The sequence below is a fragment of the Somniosus microcephalus genome, chromosome 9, assembly GCF_052327205.1.
Source record: "Somniosus microcephalus isolate GS21.2 chromosome 9, FLI_Smic_1.0, whole genome shotgun sequence".
NCBI classification, from domain to species: Eukaryota; Metazoa; Chordata; class Chondrichthyes; order Squaliformes; family Somniosidae; genus Somniosus; species Somniosus microcephalus.
The window spans coordinates 212,345,032-212,367,894 of NC_140995.1; the positions used below are offsets into that span (position 1 = coordinate 212,345,032).

The window sequence follows — 22,863 nt, forward strand, 5'->3', positions numbered from 1 at the left end:
CCACTTTCCATACCTCGGGAGCCTACTGTCAACAAGGGCAGACGTTGACGACGAAGTCCAACACCACCTTCAGTGTGCCAGTGCAGCCTTCGGCCGCCTGAGGAAGAGATGTTTGAAGACCAGGACCTCAAACCCGGCACCAAGCTCATGGTCTACAGAGCAGTAGTGATACCCACCCTCCTGTATGCTTCAGAGACATGGACCATGTACAGCAGGCACCTCAAAGCACTGGAGAGGTACCACCAACGCTGCCTCCGCAAGATCCTGCAAATCCATTGGCAGGATAGGCGCACCAACGTCAGTGTTCTTGCTCAGGCCAACATCCCCAGCATCAAAGCTTTGACCACGCTCAATCAGCTCCGATGGACGGGTCACATTGTCCGCATGCCCAATACGAGACTCCCAAAACAAGCACTCTACTCGGAGCTCCGGCACGGCAAGAGAGCCCCAGGTGGGCAGAGGAAACGCTTCAAAGACACCCTCAAAGCCTCCTTGAAAAAGTGTATCATCCCCATCGACACCTGGGAATCCCTGGCCCAAGACCGCACAAAGTGGAGGAGAAGCATCCGGGAAGGTATCAAACACCTCGAGTCTCTTTGCTGGGAGCAAGCGCAGGCAGCGCAAGGGGCGCAAGTCAACCGAAGCACCCCACCCACCTGCCCCTTCAACCAGACAGTAGGTCCCGCACTGGACTTCAGTCACTTGAGAACACATTTTTAATGTGGAAGCAAGTCATCCTCGGTTCCGAGGGACTGCCTAAGAAGAGAAGAGTTGGGTTCTTGACTGTTAGATTCATGTAGGTCACCTCATTTATTTTGTAGTGTGCCAGAACAAAATGCACTTACTGTATATAGTTTGTATCATTTTCTGTTTCAGATTTACAAATCTGCAGTTTTGTTTTCTTGAGTTTTGTTTGCATTCATATAGAGCTTATAACAAAATAAACACGCCAAGGTTCCCCACTGAAGAGAAACCGACACCAAGCAGCATTGTAGTTAAGCGAGATGACTAAAAGTATGGTTGAAAAGAGGAGGCTTTTAAAGGGGGAGCGAGAAATAATACAACAGAGGTTTAGGGAGGGTGTTGCAGAAAGTAGTTTCAGTACATAGATCTGAAGGCTCTGTCACTGATATTGGAGCGCAGAGAGAGGGACTCGCACAAAGCCAGAGTCAGTGGGCTGAAGCCACGGGCCGACTTGAAGGCAAGAATGAGAATTTTAAATTCCTGCTGTTAAAGCAAGGAGTTGCCATCAACGGCATAAATCGGTTTTAAAATGCCTTAAGACTTCAGTCCTTATCAAGTGTCAATGTTCCAAGGTCATTTTTGCTTTTTTGGTTGCTTTTGTTTTTCGTGGCCTTTTTACAAAACTCCCCTCCCTCCCCCAATAGGTGTAAATTGCTTGTTGGAAATCTTGTGTTATACATATGAATAAGGGAGGCACTGAAAACAAAAGGTATATGCATTTCAAGTAGTGACTCTTAGTTTACCTCATGCAGCTTCCAGCAATGACGTGCAAAGCATGTCAACAGTGATGAATCTCTTCAATTACGCACTCTTTGTCTGCCTCTCAAACAACGCAATATTAGCTTGAAGGTCTCTTGATTAGAAGCTAAGTGGACTCGGGTTTCCCCAATAACTAAATGAATTTAACCATACAGATGAGCCGTACAGGTCAGCAGTGTCGGTTCCAGGCATCTCTGAAAGAATTGCAGTGCTCCTTTTTCCAGATGCCGACGGAAGCAGTGGAAGTGGAGACACTCAGGCCTAGAAATTCAGTATAGCCACGTTTGGGGCGCTACAGTCGGGCGGCCGCTAAAGTTTGCGCCCGGCGCAAGTTCGCGCCACCTTCGCCGATATTCAGTCGCATCGCCCCAAGAGGTTGCTGCTGTGCTAAAACAGGCAATGCACGACTATCATTAGGCGCTAAGCCGGCGGCCCGGGGCGATACCCCCGAGGGCGGGCGCAGCGCAGGTGCGGCGAGTTGCTGATTGACGGCAGACACTCTGGCGCCGGTGAGCTCTTAAAGGGGGAGGGTGGATTTGTTTGCCTGCCACGCCCTGCACACTGCAGCCCTGAAGCAAGGCCTGACCACTGCTGCTTCATCTGTACAACGCCCAGGACTATGGAGAAGGCCAACGTTTGCACCCATTGCAGCCCCCATTATATGTTTCCAATCAATGCTATGGCTCTGAAGTTAAAGACAAGTGCAAAGCTGTGGCCTGAAGCCACAAGTACCTGTGCGAGTGTTGAGCCAAACCAGAAAGCTCTCTACCTTTGTCTCTCTGCAAAGATCCGTCTCTCACAAAGAAGGAGTGTTGCAAAAAGGCTGCCTTTTCTACTGCAGGAGGAGTGCCCTTTAATATGCGCCCCCCGCGCCCCACATCGACTGAGAACCGTTCCCCTCTACCAGTCGCTAGGGGCGCCAGGTGCACAATAGGGCGGCGCCACTGAATTTCCGGTTTGGGGCGAACAAAGGGCGTTGCACGATGAAATGACGTCAGGATCTGCGCGCGCAGCTGAGCGCGTGCAAAGGCTTTGCGCCGCTGCTAAATCTTTACTGAAGTTGGGGAGAGGCGCAGATCGCGCTGCGCCCGGCCGCTAGCCACCTAGCGCCCAACATCTCCTCCTCCTAAGGCGCTAGCGGCTGGCGCAAACAACTGAATTTCTAGGCCTCAATGTTTTCAAGGGGAGACTGGATAGGCGCTTGAGGGAAATAAACTTGCAGGGCTACGGGGATAGAGCGGGGGAACGGGACTGACTGGATCGCTCTCCAGAGAGCCGGCACGGACTCGATGGGTCAAATGGCCTCCTTCTGTGCCGTTATGACTCTGTGATATTGTATTGCTAGAGTACTCACCTGGGGCCCCAGGGTGGCCTGGTGGTTGTGGGTGCTCCCCAGTGCCGTATTACATCTTTGTATAGCTCCAGAGGTATTGGAAGATACTCAGGGTATCTGTTCAAATCATTGATTCATATTGGTAGCTGGGGATCGTGATGCATGCTAGCCAGCCTGGACACAGTCCTTCGAAACCATGCTGAGAAGGGGTGAAGACACTTTGGTCTTTTTTCATCTTTCTTTTAATTACAGCAAAGTACCAGCGCAGATTAAACTTGCGGCGAATAGTATATGTGCTCAGTCTGTTTTTCTTCCTGGTTCATAACTCTTAGGCATGCAGTGGAAGGTCTTTCTCCAGCTTACATGGTGGGATCCAGGATCAAGATGTGAGGTGGGTTTGCAAGGGATCAATGTCTTCAAGAGAATAGAAGGGGAGAAAATTGGTCAGGAAGAAAATTAAATGGAGCCAGGAGACAGTGGCTAAATGCACTTCCATCAAACCAAGATGGTCGGAGGGTTGTTCCATCCCTGGGTTATTTAGTGGGTGTGGCAGCATTGATGTGCTGCATTTGTCTTCAATGTACCAGTGCTAGGAAAGGGTTCTTCCTACAGTACAACAATGACTACACTTCTTAATTGGCTGTAAAACGCATTGGGACATCCTGAGGTTGTGAAAGGCGCTATATAAATGCAAGTCTTTTTTTTATTGCATACCAGTGGCTACCTTGAGTAAGTGAATGTCGGTTGAGGACAGAATGGGGATCATTTGTGATAACCCTCAGTTCAGTCTCCTGATAACGTGCACATTCAAGACTTTTGCATGAAGAACAATCATTTCTGTGAGGTGCCAGAGGGCTACTGATCCAAATCGACCCTTACCCTCAGAAAAAAGAATCTGCTTCAAATCATAAGCATTGCATGTTCATTATTCATATTTCGGTTCATAATGCAATGCTTTGATGTCCCGAAGGGTGACGGGAAGTCGGTTCACAATTACAGATCCCCACCAGACGAATCACCAGTTCAGCTGTGTGGTTAGGAGCAGGAACTGAGCAAACACTAGATACTTCCCGACAGTAAGGGAGGGAGACTAGAGGCTGAGTCACCTTGGGCTGTTGTCATAACCGTTTCCTGACAGCCAGTTGAAGAAGGGTCCTGGGAAAACTGGAGAACATCAAGGAGAAAATTGGAAAAAAAATAATTTTTTTCCTCATATTCTCCTCAAATTTCCTTCCCTCCCCTGCACGCTTGAAAAAAGTTGACTCCCTCACTTGGGTACGCTGTCAGAAACTGCAGTCGCTCTCTGATGCCTTGCTAAAAAGCTAATTATTCATGTGACGGTGAGAATTGGCAGGCTATCTAACTGGAGGATATGACAGCTGAGTTCAGTCGGGTCACCACGTAATGTCCACACATGCACTCTTACAGCAAGTGTCACTGTGCAATTGCTGACCTAAGGCAACAACTTCCATTTATGTAGCACCTTTAACACAAGTAACATCCCAAATTACTTCACAGATAAGAATAAGGAAAACCGATGCCGATGGGAGAGATTAGGAGGGGGTGTCACTGAAAACCTGGTTAAAGACACAAGCCTTGAGGGGGTTTTAAAGTTGGAGAGATTTAGGGAGGGTGTTCCACAGTAGGGGACTAAGGCTTCAGGGCAGTACTGAGGAAGTGCTGCACTGGCTGAGGTACTGGCTTTTGGGTGAGATGCTAGACCGAGGCCCCGTCTGCTTGCTCAGGTGGACATAAAAGATCCCATTGAACTATTTGAAGAAGAGCAGGGGAGTCCTCCCGGTGTCCTGGCCCCCAGGAGTCGGTGGAAGATAAGCTTTCAGCTCTGGGGCTCTCTCTCCCGTGGACTTGGCATTGCCCGTGTGCCATGGATCGGCCTTTCACAGAGTGCTCCAGCAGCAGTGCAGGTTCTTGGCCACAGTCAAATTCCAGGTTGTCCAGCAAAGTGCCAAACCAGAGGTACGTCCAGAAGTGGGGGCAGAGGAATATTCCTGTGATGTCAAGAGGACTTTTCCAGCTAAGCTGTGGAATAATTTCTTACTTCCCATTCTTAACTCGGGCGCTGCGGACAATTATCGCACCCCTTAGATCAGCTAAAACACAGGCCGGTTTTGATTCAGGGTCCACACCAATGCTCCCTCTAAGCTGCGCGCGGTGGCGGCGGGGCATTAACCTGCAAGTTCCCTGCGCAGGCCGCTCACAGGCTTTTACATTGGAAATACGGCGCATGCGCAGAACTTTAAAGAGACCGGGCATTGAAAGAAACAGGTTGTGCCGCCTCCAGGGAACGTCAGTCCACACCCAAAACTTTACCTCCTCTGTTTTCTCCACAGATGCTGCCTGACCTGTTGAGTGTTTCTCGAGTTGTCTGTTCTGGTTACGGACCAGGAGTCTTAACGTGGGACTTTCCTGCTCTGCGTGGCTCAGGAAAAACTGCGAGCTAAAACAAAAGTTTTTTTTGGCTACCCCAGTGGTTCACCTGGTTAGGGCAGTGAGCAGCTGAGTCATGCAGACGAGGAAAGTCCCTCTTTTGATCCTCGGCCTGTATTGAATCAACTGATCTCCGCCAGGATGCTATAAATGGCCTGGATAATCTAAGTGCCTGCCCCAGGACTAGGGAGGAGAAAAGCAACCAGGATTCCTGGTACTCATCACCAAGGCCACTAATTTACAGTGGCTGAATTCATTTTTATTTCGTTGGACTCTGCCGTTCTTATGGGGTTTTGGGAAATTGCAATCCATGATTTACAATCGGGGCCACTGCTCTGGGCTGACCGAGTAAGTCGAATTCCATTTTTATTTCATAGGTTTGTGGGATTTTAATTGGCGATGGCCAGCCATTTTTACCATGAATATATCAAATCACAGAGGCCTGGTGAATCACTCGGGACTCCTGGACCCTGCTGGGAAGTGAGAAGTTGCTTGCAACAGACGAGGGCAGGATTGACCTCGTTTGGCCTGTGTTGAATACCATCGGGCCAATAGCCTGCCGACATTCACGGCCAGGCTCTCGCACGAACACTGGCCAGGCAGGTGAAATATCACCAGGGCAGCCGCAGCACGTAGAGCCCGCATCCCAGCAAAGGTGAGAGACGTCGGGCGAGGACGTGAAAAACAACTGGCAGTGGGGGGCAGGGTGGGGCGTTGGATTTTGTTTCTCAGAAATCTCCCGTTATGTATTTCAAAAGAAAAAATAAAGTTTACCCTGGTTCTGTTTGGATTCCATTAAAGTTGGGACAGGGAGGAGTTGAACACCGACAAAGGTGAGGAGTCTCCTGATGAGTCTCTTGTCCATCTACAAATTCTTTCATCCCACCATTGGCGGCCATGCCTTCAGCTGCCTAGGCCCTAAGCTTGGAAATTACCTCCCGAAACCTCTCCGCCTCACTTCCTGTAGGACGCACCTTAAAAACTGCCTCTTTGACCAAGCTTTATGGTCTCCTTCGGCTCGGTGTCAGTATTTGTCTGACTGCACTCCTCTGAAGCGCCTTGGGATGATTTTTTAAAAATTCGTTCATGGGATCAGGGCGTCGCTGGCAAGGCCAGCATTTATTGCCCATCTCCAGTTTCCCATTGAGAAGGTGGTGGTGAGCTGCCTTCTTGAGCCGCTGCAGTCCGTGTGGTGAAGGTACTCCCACAGTGCTGTTAGGGAGGGAGTTCCAGGATTTTGACCCAGCGACGATGAAGGATCGGCGATATATTTCCAAGTCAGGATGGTGTGTGACTTGGAGGGGAACTTGGAGGTGGTGGTGTTCCCATGCACCTGCTGCCCTTGTCCTTCTAGGTGGAAGCGGTCGCGGGTTTGGGAGATGCTGCCGAAGAAGCCTTGGCGAGTTGCTGCAGTGCATCTTGTAGATGGTACACACTGCAGCCACGGTACGCTGGGGGTGGAGGGAGTGAGTGTTTAAGGTGGTGGATGGGATGTCAATCAAACGGGCTGCTTTGTCCTGGCTCTATGTAAATGCAATTTGCTATTGCTGAGAAAACACATTTTGCTAGGAGATCTGAGTTTAGACAGATTTTATTAGTATGGTAAATAACTTAATTTCATTATTAAATGGAATGATTGAGGTTAACTGAATTGAACACACATACTTTTAGCCAAATAGCATCATCTTTATAATGGGTGGAGGGGGGTAGAAAAACTTTTGTTTCAAAGTACATGTAATGAATAATGTTGTACAGTCTTTATTATTATTATAAATCAATAACTATAGTGTGTTTGAGGTGAAACCTTCAGTATTTGATGGAAGAAGTGACACTTCACCATAAGTCACTTCCTGCTTCGACTGGGGTAAAACTCACACTATAAGCTGTAATGCTATTTTAATGAGAGTCATGGAAAGGAATGCGCCAGGGAACATATTTCAAACATCTGCCTAATAGTGAAAGTATGTAGTTCACCGCCCCCCCCCCCCACCCCCCCAATTGACTGGGTGAGTAAATGCACCATGTGGTGTAGCACTGAGCCAGACAGACCAAGAATATTCGCAGTTGTGACCTCAAGTCTGTACTGGGCGATGGAGCCTCAGCCCGGGGTGAGGGTCGGGGGGATGAGGAGGTGGTGGGTGGGATGGGGGTTGGGAGGCTGCAGATTTTTTCTCAGTGGCCCCCGGGGCTATGGAAGGGAAAGGAAATACAACCATACGAAAATGAAAAGACCAGCTGGTCCATCAAGCCTGCCCCCCAACACCATGATGGACAGAGCATCATGACTAAACTCGTCCTCCCCACCCGACAACAACGACCCCGCTAAACTGCGCGACCACGCAGCGGTCTGGAGCCCCCAGCGCAGCCGGCTCGCCGGCTTTTAAATGGAAAAAAAAATAAGTGAAAATTTGAATGGGCTGTGCAGCCCGTTAAAGGGGCCGCGCACCCGAAAGGAATTAAAGGGCACATTGCCCGGCAGCCATGTAATCTGCTGGGAGAAACACAAAAATAAAACCCCAGGGCCAATAAGGCTGTGCTGTGTAAAATCCCACATCCTGGATTCCTGCTACTGTTCATCAACCCTGCTGGCCATTGTACATCGAGCAGGGAGAGGATCAAACTTGTTTGTGATGGCATCCATGGTTGAATAGCTCACTTTTTAGGAGGAGGGGAGAAGAATTAAGGTGCAAAAGATGAAATGCCTAAGAGGATATTTGGTAGTGGGTGTTGCACTGAGAGCGGTTTTACATTGTACAGTGGAACCTGAAAATTATCTGGGGAATTACATAAATTTTAGGGTAGAATCCAGAGAAAAAGTGACACCTCTCCCCACAGTGGAGAAACTGGGTGTTCATTGTGACTCCGGAATACACTGGTTTAAAAAAACCTCATAGGCCTGTTTGTGACGGAAATATGATTTGTAAATTGGGCTTGCAGCACTTCTGAGGTGGTGCATTGTTAGTGCTGCTCAGTTCCTTGTTGATACCTCCGTGGGTACATTCAGTAGTTGTGCTATATTCGGATAATGCTGTGCAATCATATTGGATCCCGACCCATGTGACGCTAAAAACTCTGGGCTTTAAGTCAACGTGGAGTATTAGTGGTATTGCAGGACTTCATTATAAAACAGCCATCATTATTTGTTTCATAGTTTAATTTTATTTTTCTATATTACCCCTTCCCCCACCCACCCCACCCACCTTCCAGGTCAACATTAGCCAAGCGCTGTTTTGTTTGTTAGTTGAGAGGATGGGCAGGTGACCTCTGCCTCTCAGGCCCCTGCTGATGCCTCTGTTAAGCCAGCTGCTGGAAGATGCAGTAAAGTGACCTCCCAAGTAGGGTTGCCACCTTTCCGCATCCCCACTACCTCCCCTCCTCTCTCCCCCTCCCCACCCTGCTCCGCCCCAAGTCCAGAACATGACAGGAGCAGGGTTGGGGTGGGGCAGGAGGATGGAATGATGGCTTGAGTACTGATTTACTGCTGAATACTTCAATAACCAATGTCTCCACGTCATAAGACACAGAAGTCGCAAAGGAAGAAGATTGTTTTAAAAAAAAGATTTTTGATGCCTTTTTGTTGTTTTAAAAATGTCCAGAGAGCCCACTCAAAAGAGCGAGCAATCTGATCCAAAACTGGGTGGATTGCAACCCTAGCTTGAGTTGGGAAAAGGGCAGGTAGGAAACAATATTCCGACTTGCTGCCCTGGAAAATGTTGACTCCAGCTGTGGAGAAGCAGTTGGGCCTCGGTTCTTAGTGCCTTGGCGCGTGGCGAATCGTAGGCACCAACCCCATGTCCCGTTGTTTTGCGGTTCACTGCTGTGTTTGGCCACACTGCCTGTCAGTCTTGAGGTTGTTTCATTTACCAAAAATAATAATTACTTTTTTGAATTTGCAAGTAAATGTTGGCGATTCATCCGGCAGGTGGTTGTCCGTGAGCTTTTAGCTCAGTACGCAAGGCAGTATGAAGAAAGACCCGTGATCGGACTGCTGAGAAACTGGACTGGTGCCGCAGCTGACAGCTTAAGAACCAGGTATAGCTCTGTGCAACTTACAGGCAAAGAAAAGCTTTTGCATTTTATTTTGTGCGGGGAAGGCCCAAGACACCCAGTACAGGAAACTTTTGATTTACCGGCACCTAAATAACCGGAAATCTCAGTTAACCGGCAAAATTCAGGAGTAGGTTTTACTTCATATTGTATTTGCCTTCCTCCGTCTGTTGCTGTGCAAGGGTGTGGCTGCAGCTGTTGCTAAGCTACAGAGACGCTTGGAACTTGTGGCCATTGTTCTACACTTGTTGCTAAGCAACAGGGTTTGTTGCTTTATACGGAGCTGTCAGCTCTCCCTATCTTTTACTATAGCTTTCGGTTATCCGGAATTTTTGATGAACCAGCACCACGTCGGTCCCGTCCGTGCCGGATAAAAAAAAGTTTCCTGAACCTGGTGCTGCGAGCTGCTACCAGCATCATTAGTGGCTGCTACTGAGAGGTTTAGACCACGTTTCTTTCAGAGCTCCCGTCAGCAGCACTGTCACATAAACCAGGCTGGTGCTTTGGACGAAAGCAAAATACTGCGGATGCTGGAAATCTGAAATAAAAACAGAAAATGCTGGAAACACACAGCAGGTCAGGCAGCATCTGTGGAGAGAGACACAGTTAACATTTCAGGTCGATGACCTTTCATCGGAGAAGCAGAGATCCATTTCAAGCGGTGTTTTTCTCCCCCGCATTGCTGGAGCTGTGGTGATGAACTAGCCTTCTGTCTGGCCTGGGGTAGGCTGAACTCCAATAGGCCGGCAATGTCTTTTTTGCTTTGCTGGTTTGTCTGGTCATCGGAGGGGATCCATGGCTGGAAATGAGCAGAAGCAACCGATCTATTGTTTTGTTTTTTTCACCCTCACCAATTTTTTTTCCCTTCCCTCTCCGAAGGTTTCCAATTCTCCAGGATTGTCCTAGAGTCTCCAGGAATGAAAGATTAATCTCCAGGACACTGCTGCAAGCAGCCCGGGAGAAAAATCATTAAAAAAAATTGTGTGGTTTTCATATATTCTTTGAACACTTTCGTTTGTTAGTTATAGAAATATTGGAGACGGGGGTGGGGGGAAGAAAGGCTGTTTGACTGACAGTCAAGCATCATCTAATCGGGTAATTAAGAGCCTGTTTGCTTTCCAATTGGCCTGGAAGGTGGTGTGCTGCAAGGACAGATGTGTCAGGTGACTAATGGCGGGAGCGGGGCGGTTGGAGGCAGAAGCTTGTGTGATGGAACTTCCAGAATACATCCAACCAGTGTTGGCGACCATGCCCTCTCCTGAAGCTGTTGAATCTTTGTTGGAGTGCAGTTGCACAGATGCCCAAGTAGCCATTTATATTCATATGTGAGTCTTGACAAGAGTTTCAGCAGGGCCCCAACCGCAAGGGGCATCATTGCTGAGCCTCGGGATTCCCAACCCACCTGGGGTGTCCTGGCATCTCCAGGAATTTAAGATTAATCTCCCGGACATTGCTGTGAAAACCCCGTGAGGAATATCATAGGAGCATTAAAAAAAAAACTGGAGATGGCATTAATGGTTGACTGACAATCAATCGGGTTACAAAGTGTTGAACCATCAGAGAAATAAATCACGATTTTTAAACAACTGCTCAGGTACACATTTCCCCCCTGCCCCCCACCCTCCCACCCACAGCTGCCATTATAGTACAGGTACTATGAAACCTGGGACTGATTCCTGAGCACCAGCCAACTCAGTATATTAACGAATCCCTTTGAACAGAAGCAGATGCACAACATTATTGGGATATTTACAGAGAAGACAAACAGGACTGGGAGAGAAGAAAACAGTTCCCAGCAGTGAAACCAAATCGGGCGAACCTTGTTTTCCTGGAATTCAATCCTGTAGGATTTTTTCAAATGTGTGTTTACCAGCAGGCAAAGCTATCTAAATCAGGGTGCCTAGACCCAACTAACAAGACACATGGATAATGACAGGAGTCAGACCAAAGTACTGCAATAGTTGGGCTTTCCGGCAACATCACCACAAAAGATCAAAGGTTCAAAATGATCTTTGAAGCCAGCGGTGACATACAGAACTTGGAAGGAGCGTGTCTTTACATAGCTCCTTATTCACATAAAGAAAATCGAAATGGGTTCTGACTTGGTGCTGGAGGGTAGATCATTTCAGTACTGAACACGCACGCTATAGAGAAACAAATTCTTCACTCCCACCCCGACTGCTTCAAGGCTAAATTTACAATCCGGTTGGTGTTGTGCCACTGCAACCGGGCCACCTTATATTTGTGCATCTAATGTCATCCTATTACAGGGCAGCAATGCTCGGATCTTGCTCTCCCGCTCTTGCATTCCCACTGGGACGCTGAGTCCTGCTCGGCTCACTGGGCTCCATCGCTATACAGAACCCCCCACAGAGAGAAAACACACATGGCCAGATCCTCGCGTTTCATAGAATCATACAGCACAGAAGGAGTCCACTCGACCCATCGTGCCTGTGCCGGCTCTTTGAAAGAGCTACACAATTAGCCCCACTCCACCCCCCCCCCCCTGCTCTTTCCCCGTAACCCTGCAATTTTTTTCCCCCTTTCAAGTATTTATCCAATTCCCTTTTGAAAGTTATTATTGAATCTGCTTCCACCACCCTCTCAGGCCGTGCATTCCAGATCATAACAACTCGCTACAAATAAGTTGCCGATAAGGGTAACTTCATCGCTCCCACATTTGCAGCAGGGCGCCCGCCGTGCCTGAGTTAAGCAGAAAGTCCTGTAAACCGCTGACACTGCCCTTGCTGACTGCCGTTATAATAAGGAATAATCTGGCTAAGTATCTGACGAAAACTTTTGATTTTTAAAACAAATACAGAAAGCAGATTAAAAGAAGGAAATGACAAACCCAATGTTGTGCTTTTCAATCTACAGGCGTCTCACTGTAGTTGGAGCCTTGTTAATCCAAAGCTCCATACACGTGGCTCACTTCATCTGCCCAGAGCTTTGTGTTCCCTCACTGAACTGTAGTTATTGTGAGAGCGTAACAGCAGTTGACTGTCTTCCTCTGTCGTCGAATTACAGTATGCAGACGACGCTTGCGTCTGCGCACACTCGGAGGTCGAACTCCAAACCATCGTCAACACCTTCGCCAAAGCATATGAGAGCATGGGCCTTACACTAAACATCCGTAAGACAAAGGTCCTCTACCAACCTGCCCCCGCCACACAGAACTGCCCCCCGATTATCAAAATCCACGACAAGGCCTTGGACAACGTGGACCACTTTCCATACCTCGGGAGCCTACTGTCAACAAGGGCAGACGTCGACAACCAAGTCCAACACCGCCTTCAGTGTGCCAGTGCAACCTTCGATCGCCTGAGGAAGAGAGTGTTTGAAGACCAGGACCTCAAACCCGGCACCAAGCTCATGGTCTACAGAGCAGTAGTGGTACCCACCCTTCTGTATGCTTCAGAGACATGGACCATGTACAGCAGGCACCTCAAAGCACTGGAGAGGTACCACCAATGCTGCCTCCGCAAGATCCTGCAAATCCATTGGCAGGATAGGCGCACCAACGTCAGTGTTCTGGCTCAGGCCAACATCCCCAGCATCGAAGCTTTGACCACGCTCGATCAGCTCCGATGGGCAGGTCACATTGTCCGCATGCCCGATATGAGACTCCCAAAACAAGCGCTCTACTCGGAGCTCCGGCACGGCAAGAGAGCCCCAGGTGGGCAGAGGAAACGCTTCAAGGACACCCTCAAAGCCTCCTTGAAAAAGTGTAACATCCCCACCGACACCTGGGAATCCCTGGCCCAAGACCGCACAAAGTGGAGGAGAAGCATCCGGGAAGGCGCCGAACACCTCGAGTCTCTTCGCAGGGAGCAAGCGGAAGCCAAGCGCAGGCAGCGCAAGGAGCGCATGTCAACCCAAGCACCCCACCCACCCGCCCCTTCAACCACCGTCTGCCCCACCTGTGACAGAGACTGTAGGTCCCGCATTGGACTCATCAGTCACCTGCAAACTCATTTTTAACGTGGAAGCAAGTCATCCTCGGTTCCGAGGGACTGCCTAAGAAGAAAAAGAAGTTGCCCACCTGTACTGCAGCCAGCGCTGTAGTCAGTAGTAGGCTGCTGTATTAACTGGAATATAACAGTTTCCTTACATTACAACAGCGACGACACTTCAAAAGTACTTCATTGGCTGTAAAGGACTTTGGGACGTCCTGAGGTAGTGAAAGGCGCTATATAAATGCAAGTCTTTCTTTAAATCTCTTACATTTACTCTTGTATCTGTGGTCCCTTGTTTTTGATCCCTCAACTACTGGAAACAGTCCGCTTCTATCGGCCGTCCTTTCATAATTTTAGACACTGTTATTATATTTTCCCATAATCCACGAAAAAAAAACTATTTTCAACTCTTCCTTTGTATTTTTTAATACCACGAAACATCCCAGTGGATCTACGATGTACCCTCTCTGAAGCATCAATATCCTTCCTATATTGTGGAGCTCACTACTGCACACTACACTCTAACTGAGGTTTTATTATGATTTTATGTAGACTCATCAGTACATCTTGGCTTTTATATTCTGTACCTCTTCCAGTCCTGTACACTAATATGTTCCTTCAGTCTAATTGTAATTTTGATTTCCTTGCTCCAGACTGTACCTAAAATAATGTATTGTTTACTATTTTTTTAAACTGTTGAAAGACTCTGCCCGTCTGTTCATTAATTTCCCAATAGCATCCTAGCATTCAATACAGAGACGGTGGGCAGCCTGAGCTTCTTACTGAAAGCGCTGAATTACCGAGAGAGAGTGCTTCAACGCAGTTTGGCAGCCAGACTCTACAGCAAGGTAAAGTCAGAACCCAGGTACTCCAATGAGTTTAATGGTTGCTGATAATTTTATTGTTATCCTTCAGACTCGCTTCCCTATGTCAGTCACTGAGGTAACCAGTTACAAAATCACAACTAACAGGCAGGAGAACGGTTGGTTTAAAATTGGCCCGCAAGGGAAACGTGCCCTTGAATGGAACGATTGCAGTAATTGTCTATCCATGGGCGGGTCGATCCAGGTTCTTCTTGCCCATTTCCTTGTGACCAGTTACAGAGGGGGATGGAAAGAGGCTCGAAAAGCAGGTTGTCCTTGGTCCTTATTGCGGCGGGGGGGGGGGGGCGGGCGGCGGGGGGAGCGGACCTGAAGAGAGGGAGAGAAAAATAATGTAAAAATAATTAGAGTGAAGAGAAGAATTGTGTAATTGTTAAGATAGTTGTGACTCACAAGTCTGTGCCTTGCAGCTTTTTTTTGTTTTTATTGTTGTATAGCGAACACCACAAGATTCTGTGCTCCCTGTAGCCACCAGGCTCGCTTGACCTCTGTCCTCTTAAACAGTTACATAGATACATAGAAGATAGGAGCAGGAGTAGGCCATTCGGCCCTTCGTGCCTGCTCCGCCATTCGATGAGATCATGGCTGATCCTTTAATTCAGTATCCCGTCCCCGCCTTCTCTCCGTAACCCTTAACCCCTTTTGCCCGTAGAAATATATCTAATTCCCTCTTAAATATATTTAATGAGCTGGCGTACACTGCCCTCTGTGGCAATGAGTTCCACAGGTTCACCACTCTCTGAGTGAAGAAATTCCCCCTCATCTCTGTCCTAAATGGTTTAGCCCTTATCCTTAAATTATGTCCTCTTGTTCTGTTCTCACCCGCCAAGGGAAACATTCCTTCTGCATCCAGTCTGTCTAGACCTGTCAGAATTTTATACACTTCTATGAGGTCCCCTCTCAATCTTCTAAACTCCAGTGTGTACATCCCTAAACTACATAGTCTCTCCTCATAGGTCATTCCCGCCATTCCTGGTATCAGCCTGGTGAATCGCCGCTGCACCCCCTCCATGGCAAGAACATCCTTCCTCAGATGAGGCGACCAAAACTGTACACAGTACTCGAGGTGTGGTCTCACCAGTGCCCTGTACAGCTGCAGCAAGGTATCCCTGTTCCTGTATTCTAACCCTTTTGCTATGAAGGCCAGCATACCGTTTGCCTTCTTGACCGCCTGTTGCACCTGCATGCTCGCCTTCAGTGACTGGTGTACAAGAACACCCAGGTCTCTCTGTACTTCCCCCTCTCCCAATCTATTGCCATTTAAATAATAATTTGCCCTCCCGTTCCTGCACCCAAGGTGGATAACTTCGCACTTGTCCACATTATAGTGCATCTGCCATTTATCCGCCCAATCGCCCAGTCTGTCCAAATCGCTCTGGAGCTTCCTGGTCTCTTCCTCTGAGCCCACCCCCCCTCCTAGTTTAGTGTCGTCTGCAAATTTGGAAATGCTGCATCCGACTCCCTGATCCAGGTCATTAATGTAAATTGTGAACAGCTGGGGGCCCAGGACAGATCCCTGTGGTACCCCACTTGTTACTGCCTGCCATTCAGAAAATGAGCCGTTTATTCCAACTCTCTGTTTTCTATCTGACAGCCAGTTCCCTATCCACGCCAAAACTTTCCCCTTTATCCCATGAGCCTCAATTTTCCATGCTAATCTTTTATGTGGGACCTTATCGAAGGCCTTTTGGAAGTCCAGGTACACCACATCTACTGGCTCTCCCCCATCTATTCTACCAGTTACTCCCTCAAAAAATTCCAATAGATTAGTCAAGCACGATTTACCCTTTGTAAATCCATGTTGACTCTGTCCTATCCTGTCCCCATTTGCTAAGTGCTCCGCTATTTCATCCTTAATGATGGACTCCAGCATTTTGCCCACAACTGATGTAAGGCTTACAGGTCTGTAATTACCTGCTTTTTCCCTACCCCCCTTTTTGAATAGTGGGGTAACGTTAGCTACCCTCCAATCCATCGGCACTGTTCCCGAGTCTAATGAATTCTGAAAAATCATCCTTAGTGCATCCGCTATCTCTAGGGCCACCTCCTTCAGTACCCTAGGATGCATGTTATCAGGCCCTGGGGATTTGTCCACCTTCAATCCCTTTAGCTTCCTTAACACCATATCCTTAGAGATATTGATTTGCGTCAGTTCCTCCTTTGCCAATGTCCCTATTTTTCCCGATATCCCAGGGAGGTTTTTTGTGTCTTCCTTCGTAAAGACTGACCCAAAGTATGCATTTAGTTGATCTGCCATTTCCTTATTTCCCATTATATATTCCCCCGTATCTGACTGCAATGGACCAACTTTGGTTTTCACCAGTCTTTTCCTTTTGATATATTTATAAAAGCTTTTGGAGTTAGTTTTTATATTTTCCGCCAGCTTGTTTTCGTAAGCTATTTTGCCCCTCTTGATCATGCCCTTTGCCCTCCTTTGCTCTATCTTAAACTGTTCCCAATCTTCCGCTCTGGCGCTTTTTTTGGCTATTTTATACGCCCTATCTTTGGATTTTATGCTGTCTCTAATTTCCCCTGTTATCCACGGTTGAGTCACCTTTTTAGATTTCCTTTTATGCCAGATTGGTATAAACAATTTTTGCAATTTTGTCATTCTATCTTTAAATGTTTGCCATTGTTTATCTACCTCCAGTCCTCCCAGGAACGTTGTCCAATCAGACCTACTCAGTTCCCGTCTCATGGCATCATAATTCCCCTTGTTTAAATTCAGGACCTTAGTCTCTGAGTCAATTTCTTCGCTCTCCATTTCGAGTGAGAAATCGATCATGTTATGATCGCTCTGACCCAAGGGTCCCCGTACAACAAGATTACTGATTAGTCCCTTCTCATTGCACAGTACCCAGTCCAATATAGCCTGTTCCCGAGTTGGTTCCTCGACATATTGATCCAGATAACCATCCCTTAAACACTCAAGGAATTCCTCCTCCTCATTATTTTTACTGATTAGGCTAGTCCAATCTATATGTAAGTTAAAGTCACCTATGATGACAGCTGTGCTCTTATTGCACGCTTCTCTAATTTCCCTCGTGATGCCCTCCCTAACCTCTATTTTACTATTTGGAGGCCTATATACCACTCCTATTAATGTTTTTCGCCCCTCGCTATTTCTTAGCTCCACCCATATAGATTCTGTATTAACTGAGTTAATATCCTTCTTTTCAATTGCATTTATCCCCTCTTTTACTAGCAATGCTACCCCTCCTCCCTTTCTTTTTTGTCGATCCTTCCTAAATACTGAATACCCCTGTATGTTAAGCTCCCAGCCCTGCTCACCCTGCAACCATGTTTCCGTAATCCCAATTAGATCATAATTATTAACCTCTATTTCCACAGCTAATTCATCTACCTTGTTCCTGATGCTTCTCGCATTAAGGTATAAAACCCTCAGGCTTTTTTTATGCTCACATTTTTTATGAATTAGTTTGGCCCTTTGTTTTTTGTTCCTCACCCTTTTACCATTTATTTCTGTCTGCCTTTCACTTTCCTCTATTTCACTACATAGGTTTCTAGCCCCCTGCCATACTAGTTTAAATGCTCCCGAACTGCTTTATCAAAAATTACCCCGAGAACATCAGTTCCATCTCTGCACAGGTGTAGACCGTCCCTCTGGTTGTACCCTGTTATTAGGAGCCTCAAAATTTATAAATTAAAGTAGACGTTTTAATATTTCCCATGTTTAGGGTTCCAGGCACTGTACACCAACTCAGGCACACAGGCTAATTTCAGGCCTATGCCAGTGGAGCTCCCATCACCAGCTGGCAGGAGACATGTGAGACCAGCTCTGATAATTATTCTCTCTAATTTTCTCCCCTCCATTCCTGAAGCTTGCTGAGGTACAGTTCCATCGGCGCCTTGACCAAGTGGTGTGAACCTTGCCCATGAGAGCCGGCAAGATATCAGTGGAGGGCATTCAAGCCGAGCCCAATAACTCAGTAACTGAGCCATTTTATTTTCCATTGAAGTCAACGGGAAAGAGAATCATGCGTGTGTAAAACGGCCGCCGATTCCCTATCACCTGTTTTGTGCTACCGCCCATGACAAATTTCACACCCGTTGCCTTCAGGATTATCGTGTTCTTGGGCTGATAACTAGGCAAATGAAAATGAAAATTGCACCTCATCCGAGATATATGGGGAAATCTGAAATAAAACTGGAGGTGCCGGAAATGTGTATTTACCCACTCACATTTCCAGCATTTCCATTTTTTAATTACAAACTAGTGGATCTCCCATGACATTGCTCACCTTGAGTCAAAGGTTATTCTATTTTACAGCAACAGGGGTGTTATTGGGAATGTATGACGCAGAAAGTGTTACGGGAAGTAACTGTGACACTTACAAGAATTAAACACTACACACAAGACTTTTAACACATAATAGATTTGTATGTGACATATTTTGCAGTTGCATGAAGAAGACAATGAGGGGAATTTTAATCAACCAGGATGTGTGGATTGGGGGCGGGTGGGAAGTAAAAAAAATGTTAAAATCTCAAACCCAACCCCAACCCGCCCACTTCCAGTTTTAACGGAGGCGGGTTGGGGTGGGAAACCAGTGCGCTTGCAGGAGGCATGTCGACCACGAAAAGCTTCAAAAGAGGCTGCCTGCCTCCATTTTAAGAGGTTTTTTTATTTTTAACCCATTGAGGCTGGGTTTCCCAGGACTCACCCCCACCCACCCCCCCGTGATCTCCGACCCACCCCCCCCAGCAATCTCTCCCCCAGCAATCTCCCCCCCAGCAATCTCCCCCCCCAGCAATCTCCCCCACAGCAATCCCCCCCCCAGCAATCTCTCCCCCAGCAATCTCCCCCCCAGCAATCTCCCCCCCAGCAATCTCCCCCCCAGCAATCTCTCCCCCAGCAATCCCCCCCCAGCAATCCCCCCCAGCAATCTCCCCCCCAGCAATCTCCCCCCCAGCAATCTCCCCCCAGCAATCTCCCCCCACAGCAATCCCCCCAAGCAATCTCTCCCCCAGCAATCTCCCACCCAGCAATCTCCCCCCAGCAATCTCCCCCCACAGCAATCTCCCACCACAGCAATCCCCCCCAGCAATCTCCCCCCAGCAATCTCCCCCACAGCAATCTCCCCCCCCAGCAATCTCCCCCCCGCAGCAATCTCCCCCCCAGCAATCTCTCCCCCCAGCAATCTCCCCCCCAGCAATCTCCCCCCCAGCAATCTCCCCCCCAGCAATCTCCCCCCCCAGCAATCTCCCCCCCCAGCAATCTCTCCCCCAGCAATCTCTCCCCCAGCAATCTCTCCCCCAGCAATCTCCCCCCAGCAATCTCTCCCCAGCAATCTCCCCCCCAGCAATCTCCCCCCCAGCAATCTCCCCCCACCAGCAATCTCTCCCCCAGCAATCTCCCCCCCAGCAATCTCCCCCCAAGCAATCTCCCCCCAAGCAATCTCCCCGCCCCCAGCAATCTCTCCCCCAGCAATCTCTCCCCCAGCAATCTCCCCCCCAGCAATCCCCCCCCAGCATTCTCTCCCCCAGCAATCCCCCCCCAGCAATCTCCCCCCCAGCAATCTCTCCCCCAGCAATCTCCCCCCCAGCAATCTCTCCCCCAGCAATCTCCCCCCCAGCAATCTCTCCCCCAGCAATCTCTCCCCCAGCAATCTCTCCCCAGCAATCTCCCCCGCAGCAATCTCCCCCCCAGCAATCTCCCCCCCAGCAATCTCCCCCCAGCAATCTCTCCCCCAGCAATCCCCCCCAGCAATCTCCCCCCCAGCAATCTCTCCCCAGTAATCTCCCCCCCAGCAATCTCCCCCCCAGCAATCTCCCCCCACAGCAATCCCCCCCCAGCAATCTCCCCCCAGCAATCTCCCCCCCCAGCAATCTCCCCCACAGCAATCTCCCCCCCCCAGCAATCTCCCCCCCAGCAATCTCTCCCCCAGCAATCTCCCCCCCAGCAATCTCCCCCCCAGCAATCCCTACCCCATAAATCTCCCCCCCAGCAATCTCCCCCCCCCCCCCAGCAATCTCCCCCCCAGCAATCTCCCCCCCGGCAATCCCCCCCCAGCAATCTCCCCCCACAGCAATCTCCCCCCCCAGCAATCTCCCCCCCAGCAATCCCCCCCCAGCAATCTCCCCCCCAGCAATCTCCCCTCCAGCAATCTCCCCCGCAGCAATCTCCCCCCCAGCAATCTCCCCCCCAGCAATCCCCCCCAGCAATCTCTCCCCCAGCAATCTCCCCCCCAGCAATCTCCCCCCCAGCTATCTCCCCCGCAGCAATCTCCCCCCCAGCAATCTCCCCCCCAGCAATCTCTCCCCCAGCAATCTCCCCCCAGCAATCTCCCCCCCAGCAATCTCTCCCCCCAGCAATCTCCCCCCCCAGCAATCCCTACCCCAGCAATCTCCCCCCCAGCAATCTCTCCCCCAGCAATCTCCCCCCCAGCAATCCCCCCCCAGCAATCTCTCCCCCCGCAATCTCCCCCCCAGCAATCTCCCCCCCAGCAATCTCTCCCCCCAGCAATCTCCCCCCCAGCAATCTCTCCCCCAGCAATCTCCCCCCCAGCAATCTCCCCCCAGCAATCTCCCCCCAGCAATCTCCCCCCAGCAATCTCCCCCCCAGCAATCTCCCCCCAGCAATCTCCCCCAGCAATCACCCCCCCAGCAATCTCCCCCCAGCAATCACCCCCCAGCAATCTCCCCCCCAGCAATCCCCCCCAGCAATCTCTCCCCCAGCAATCTCCCCCCCCAGCAATCTCCCCCCCAGCAATCTCCCCCCAGCATTCTCCCCCCCAGCAATCTCCCCCCGCCAGCAATCTCCCCCCCAGCAATCTCCCCCCCAGCAATCTCCCCCCCAGCAATCCCCCCCAGCGATCTCCCCCCCCAGCAATCTCCCCCCACAGCAATCTCCCCCCCAGCAATCTCCCCCCCCAGCAATCTCCCCCCAGCAATGTCCCCCCAGCAATCTCTCCCCCCAGCAATCTCCCCCCAGCAATCTCCCCCCAGCAATCTCTCCCCCAGCAATCACCCCCCCAGCAATCCCCCCCCCAGCAATCTCCCCCCAGCAATCTCCCCCCAGCAATCTCTCCCCCAGCAATCACCCCCCCAGCAATCTCCCCCCCCAGCAATCTCCCCCCAGCAATCTCCCCCCAGCAATCTCTCCCCCCAGCAATCTCCCCCCAGCAATCTCCCCCCAGCAATCTCCCCCCAGCAATCTCTCCCCCCAGCAATCTCCCCCCAGCAATCTCCCTCCAGCAATCACACCCCCAGCAATCCCCCCCAGCAATCTCCCCCCAGCAATCTCCCCCCACAGCAATCTCCCCCCCAGCAATCTCCCCCCCAGCAATCTCCCCCCCAGCAATCTCCCCCCCCAGCAATCTCCCCCCCAGCAATCTCTCCCCCAGCAATCTCTCCCCAGCAATCTCCCCCCCAGCAATCTCCCCCCCCAGCAATCCCCCCCAGCAATCTCCCCCCCAGCAATCTCTCCCCCAGCAATCACCCCCCCAGCAATCTCCCCCCCAGCAATCTCCGCCCCCAGCAATCTCCCCCCACTGCAATCACCCCCCCAGCAATCTCCCCCCAGCAATCTCCCCCCCCAGCAATCTCCCCCACAGCAATCTCCCCCCAAGCAATCTCCCCCCCAGCAATCTCCCCGCACAGCAATCTCCCACCCAGCAATCTCCCCCCCAGCAATCCCCCCCAGCAATCTCCCCCCCAGCAATCTCCCCCCCCAGCAATCTCCCCCCCCCAGCAATCTCCCCCCCAGCAATCCCCCCCCAGCAATCTCTCCCCCAGCAATCTCCCCCCAGCAATCCCCCCCCCAGCAATCTCCCCCCACAGCAATCCCCCCCAGCAATCTCCCCCCCAGCAATCTCCCCCCCAGCAATCTCCCCCCACAGCAATCTGGGGCCCCGAGTAAATGACAGGGCCAACGACGCTGAATTTAATGGACCAGCTGTCATTTGCTTCCAATCCTGGGGTATTTTAGAGAAAGCTTTGTTATTTTGCTCTTAACTGCTAGAGAATGTGCTCCTTTTCTTAGGTAATGAAAAAGAAGGAAGAGCCCTTCAGTGCATGGAACTCGTGCCTCCACCACGTTACTTACCTAGCCCTGGCTCACATTCATCGAGGTCAGTAGCAAATCTCTTCAGTTGAATTTTTAATATTTTCCATGTTTAGGGCTCCAGGCACTGTACACCAACTCAGGCTCACAGGCTACTGTCAGGCCTATGTCAGTGGAACTCCCATTACCAACTGGTAGGAGACGTGTGAGACCAGCCCTGATAATAATTCTCTTTTGTCTCCAATTTTCTCCCCTCCATTCCTGAAGGCAATGGCAGCTTGCTGAGGTACAGTTCCATTGACGTCTTGACCACGTGGTGTGAACCTTGCCAATGAGAGCTGGCAAGATATCACACAATGGAGGGCATGAATGCCGACCCCAATCAAAACCCCTTAGCCAAACCCAACACAATCCCCACAGCCGAACCCAACCCAATCCCCACGGCCGAACCCAACCCAATCCCCACAGCCGAGGCCAATCCAATCCCCACAGCCGAATCCAACCCAATCCCCACAGCCGGACCCAATCCAATCTCCACAGCCGAATCCAACCCAATCCCCACAGCCGAGGCCAATCCAATCCCCACAGCCGAATCCAATCCAATCCCCATAGCCGAACCCAACCCAATCCCCACAGCCGAACCCAACCCAATCCCCACAGCCGAACCCA

General features: G+C 50.0%; 1 protein-coding gene across 1 annotated transcript in view; it reads left to right on the forward strand.

Moving 5' to 3' along the window:
- Positions 1-22,649, forward strand: part of acoxl (acyl-CoA oxidase-like) — a 348,406-nt gene extending 325,757 nt beyond the window's left edge. Inside the window, exons 14-16 of the mRNA XM_085997863.1 lie at positions 9,207-9,316; positions 14,024-14,135; positions 22,174-22,649. Coding sequence (XP_085853989.1) covers positions 9,207-9,316; positions 14,024-14,135; positions 22,174-22,269 — 318 coding nt within the window. The 3' untranslated portion in view covers positions 22,270-22,649. The remainder of the gene's footprint in view (positions 1-9,206; positions 9,317-14,023; positions 14,136-22,173) is intronic.
- Positions 22,650-22,863: the final 214 nt, after the last annotated feature.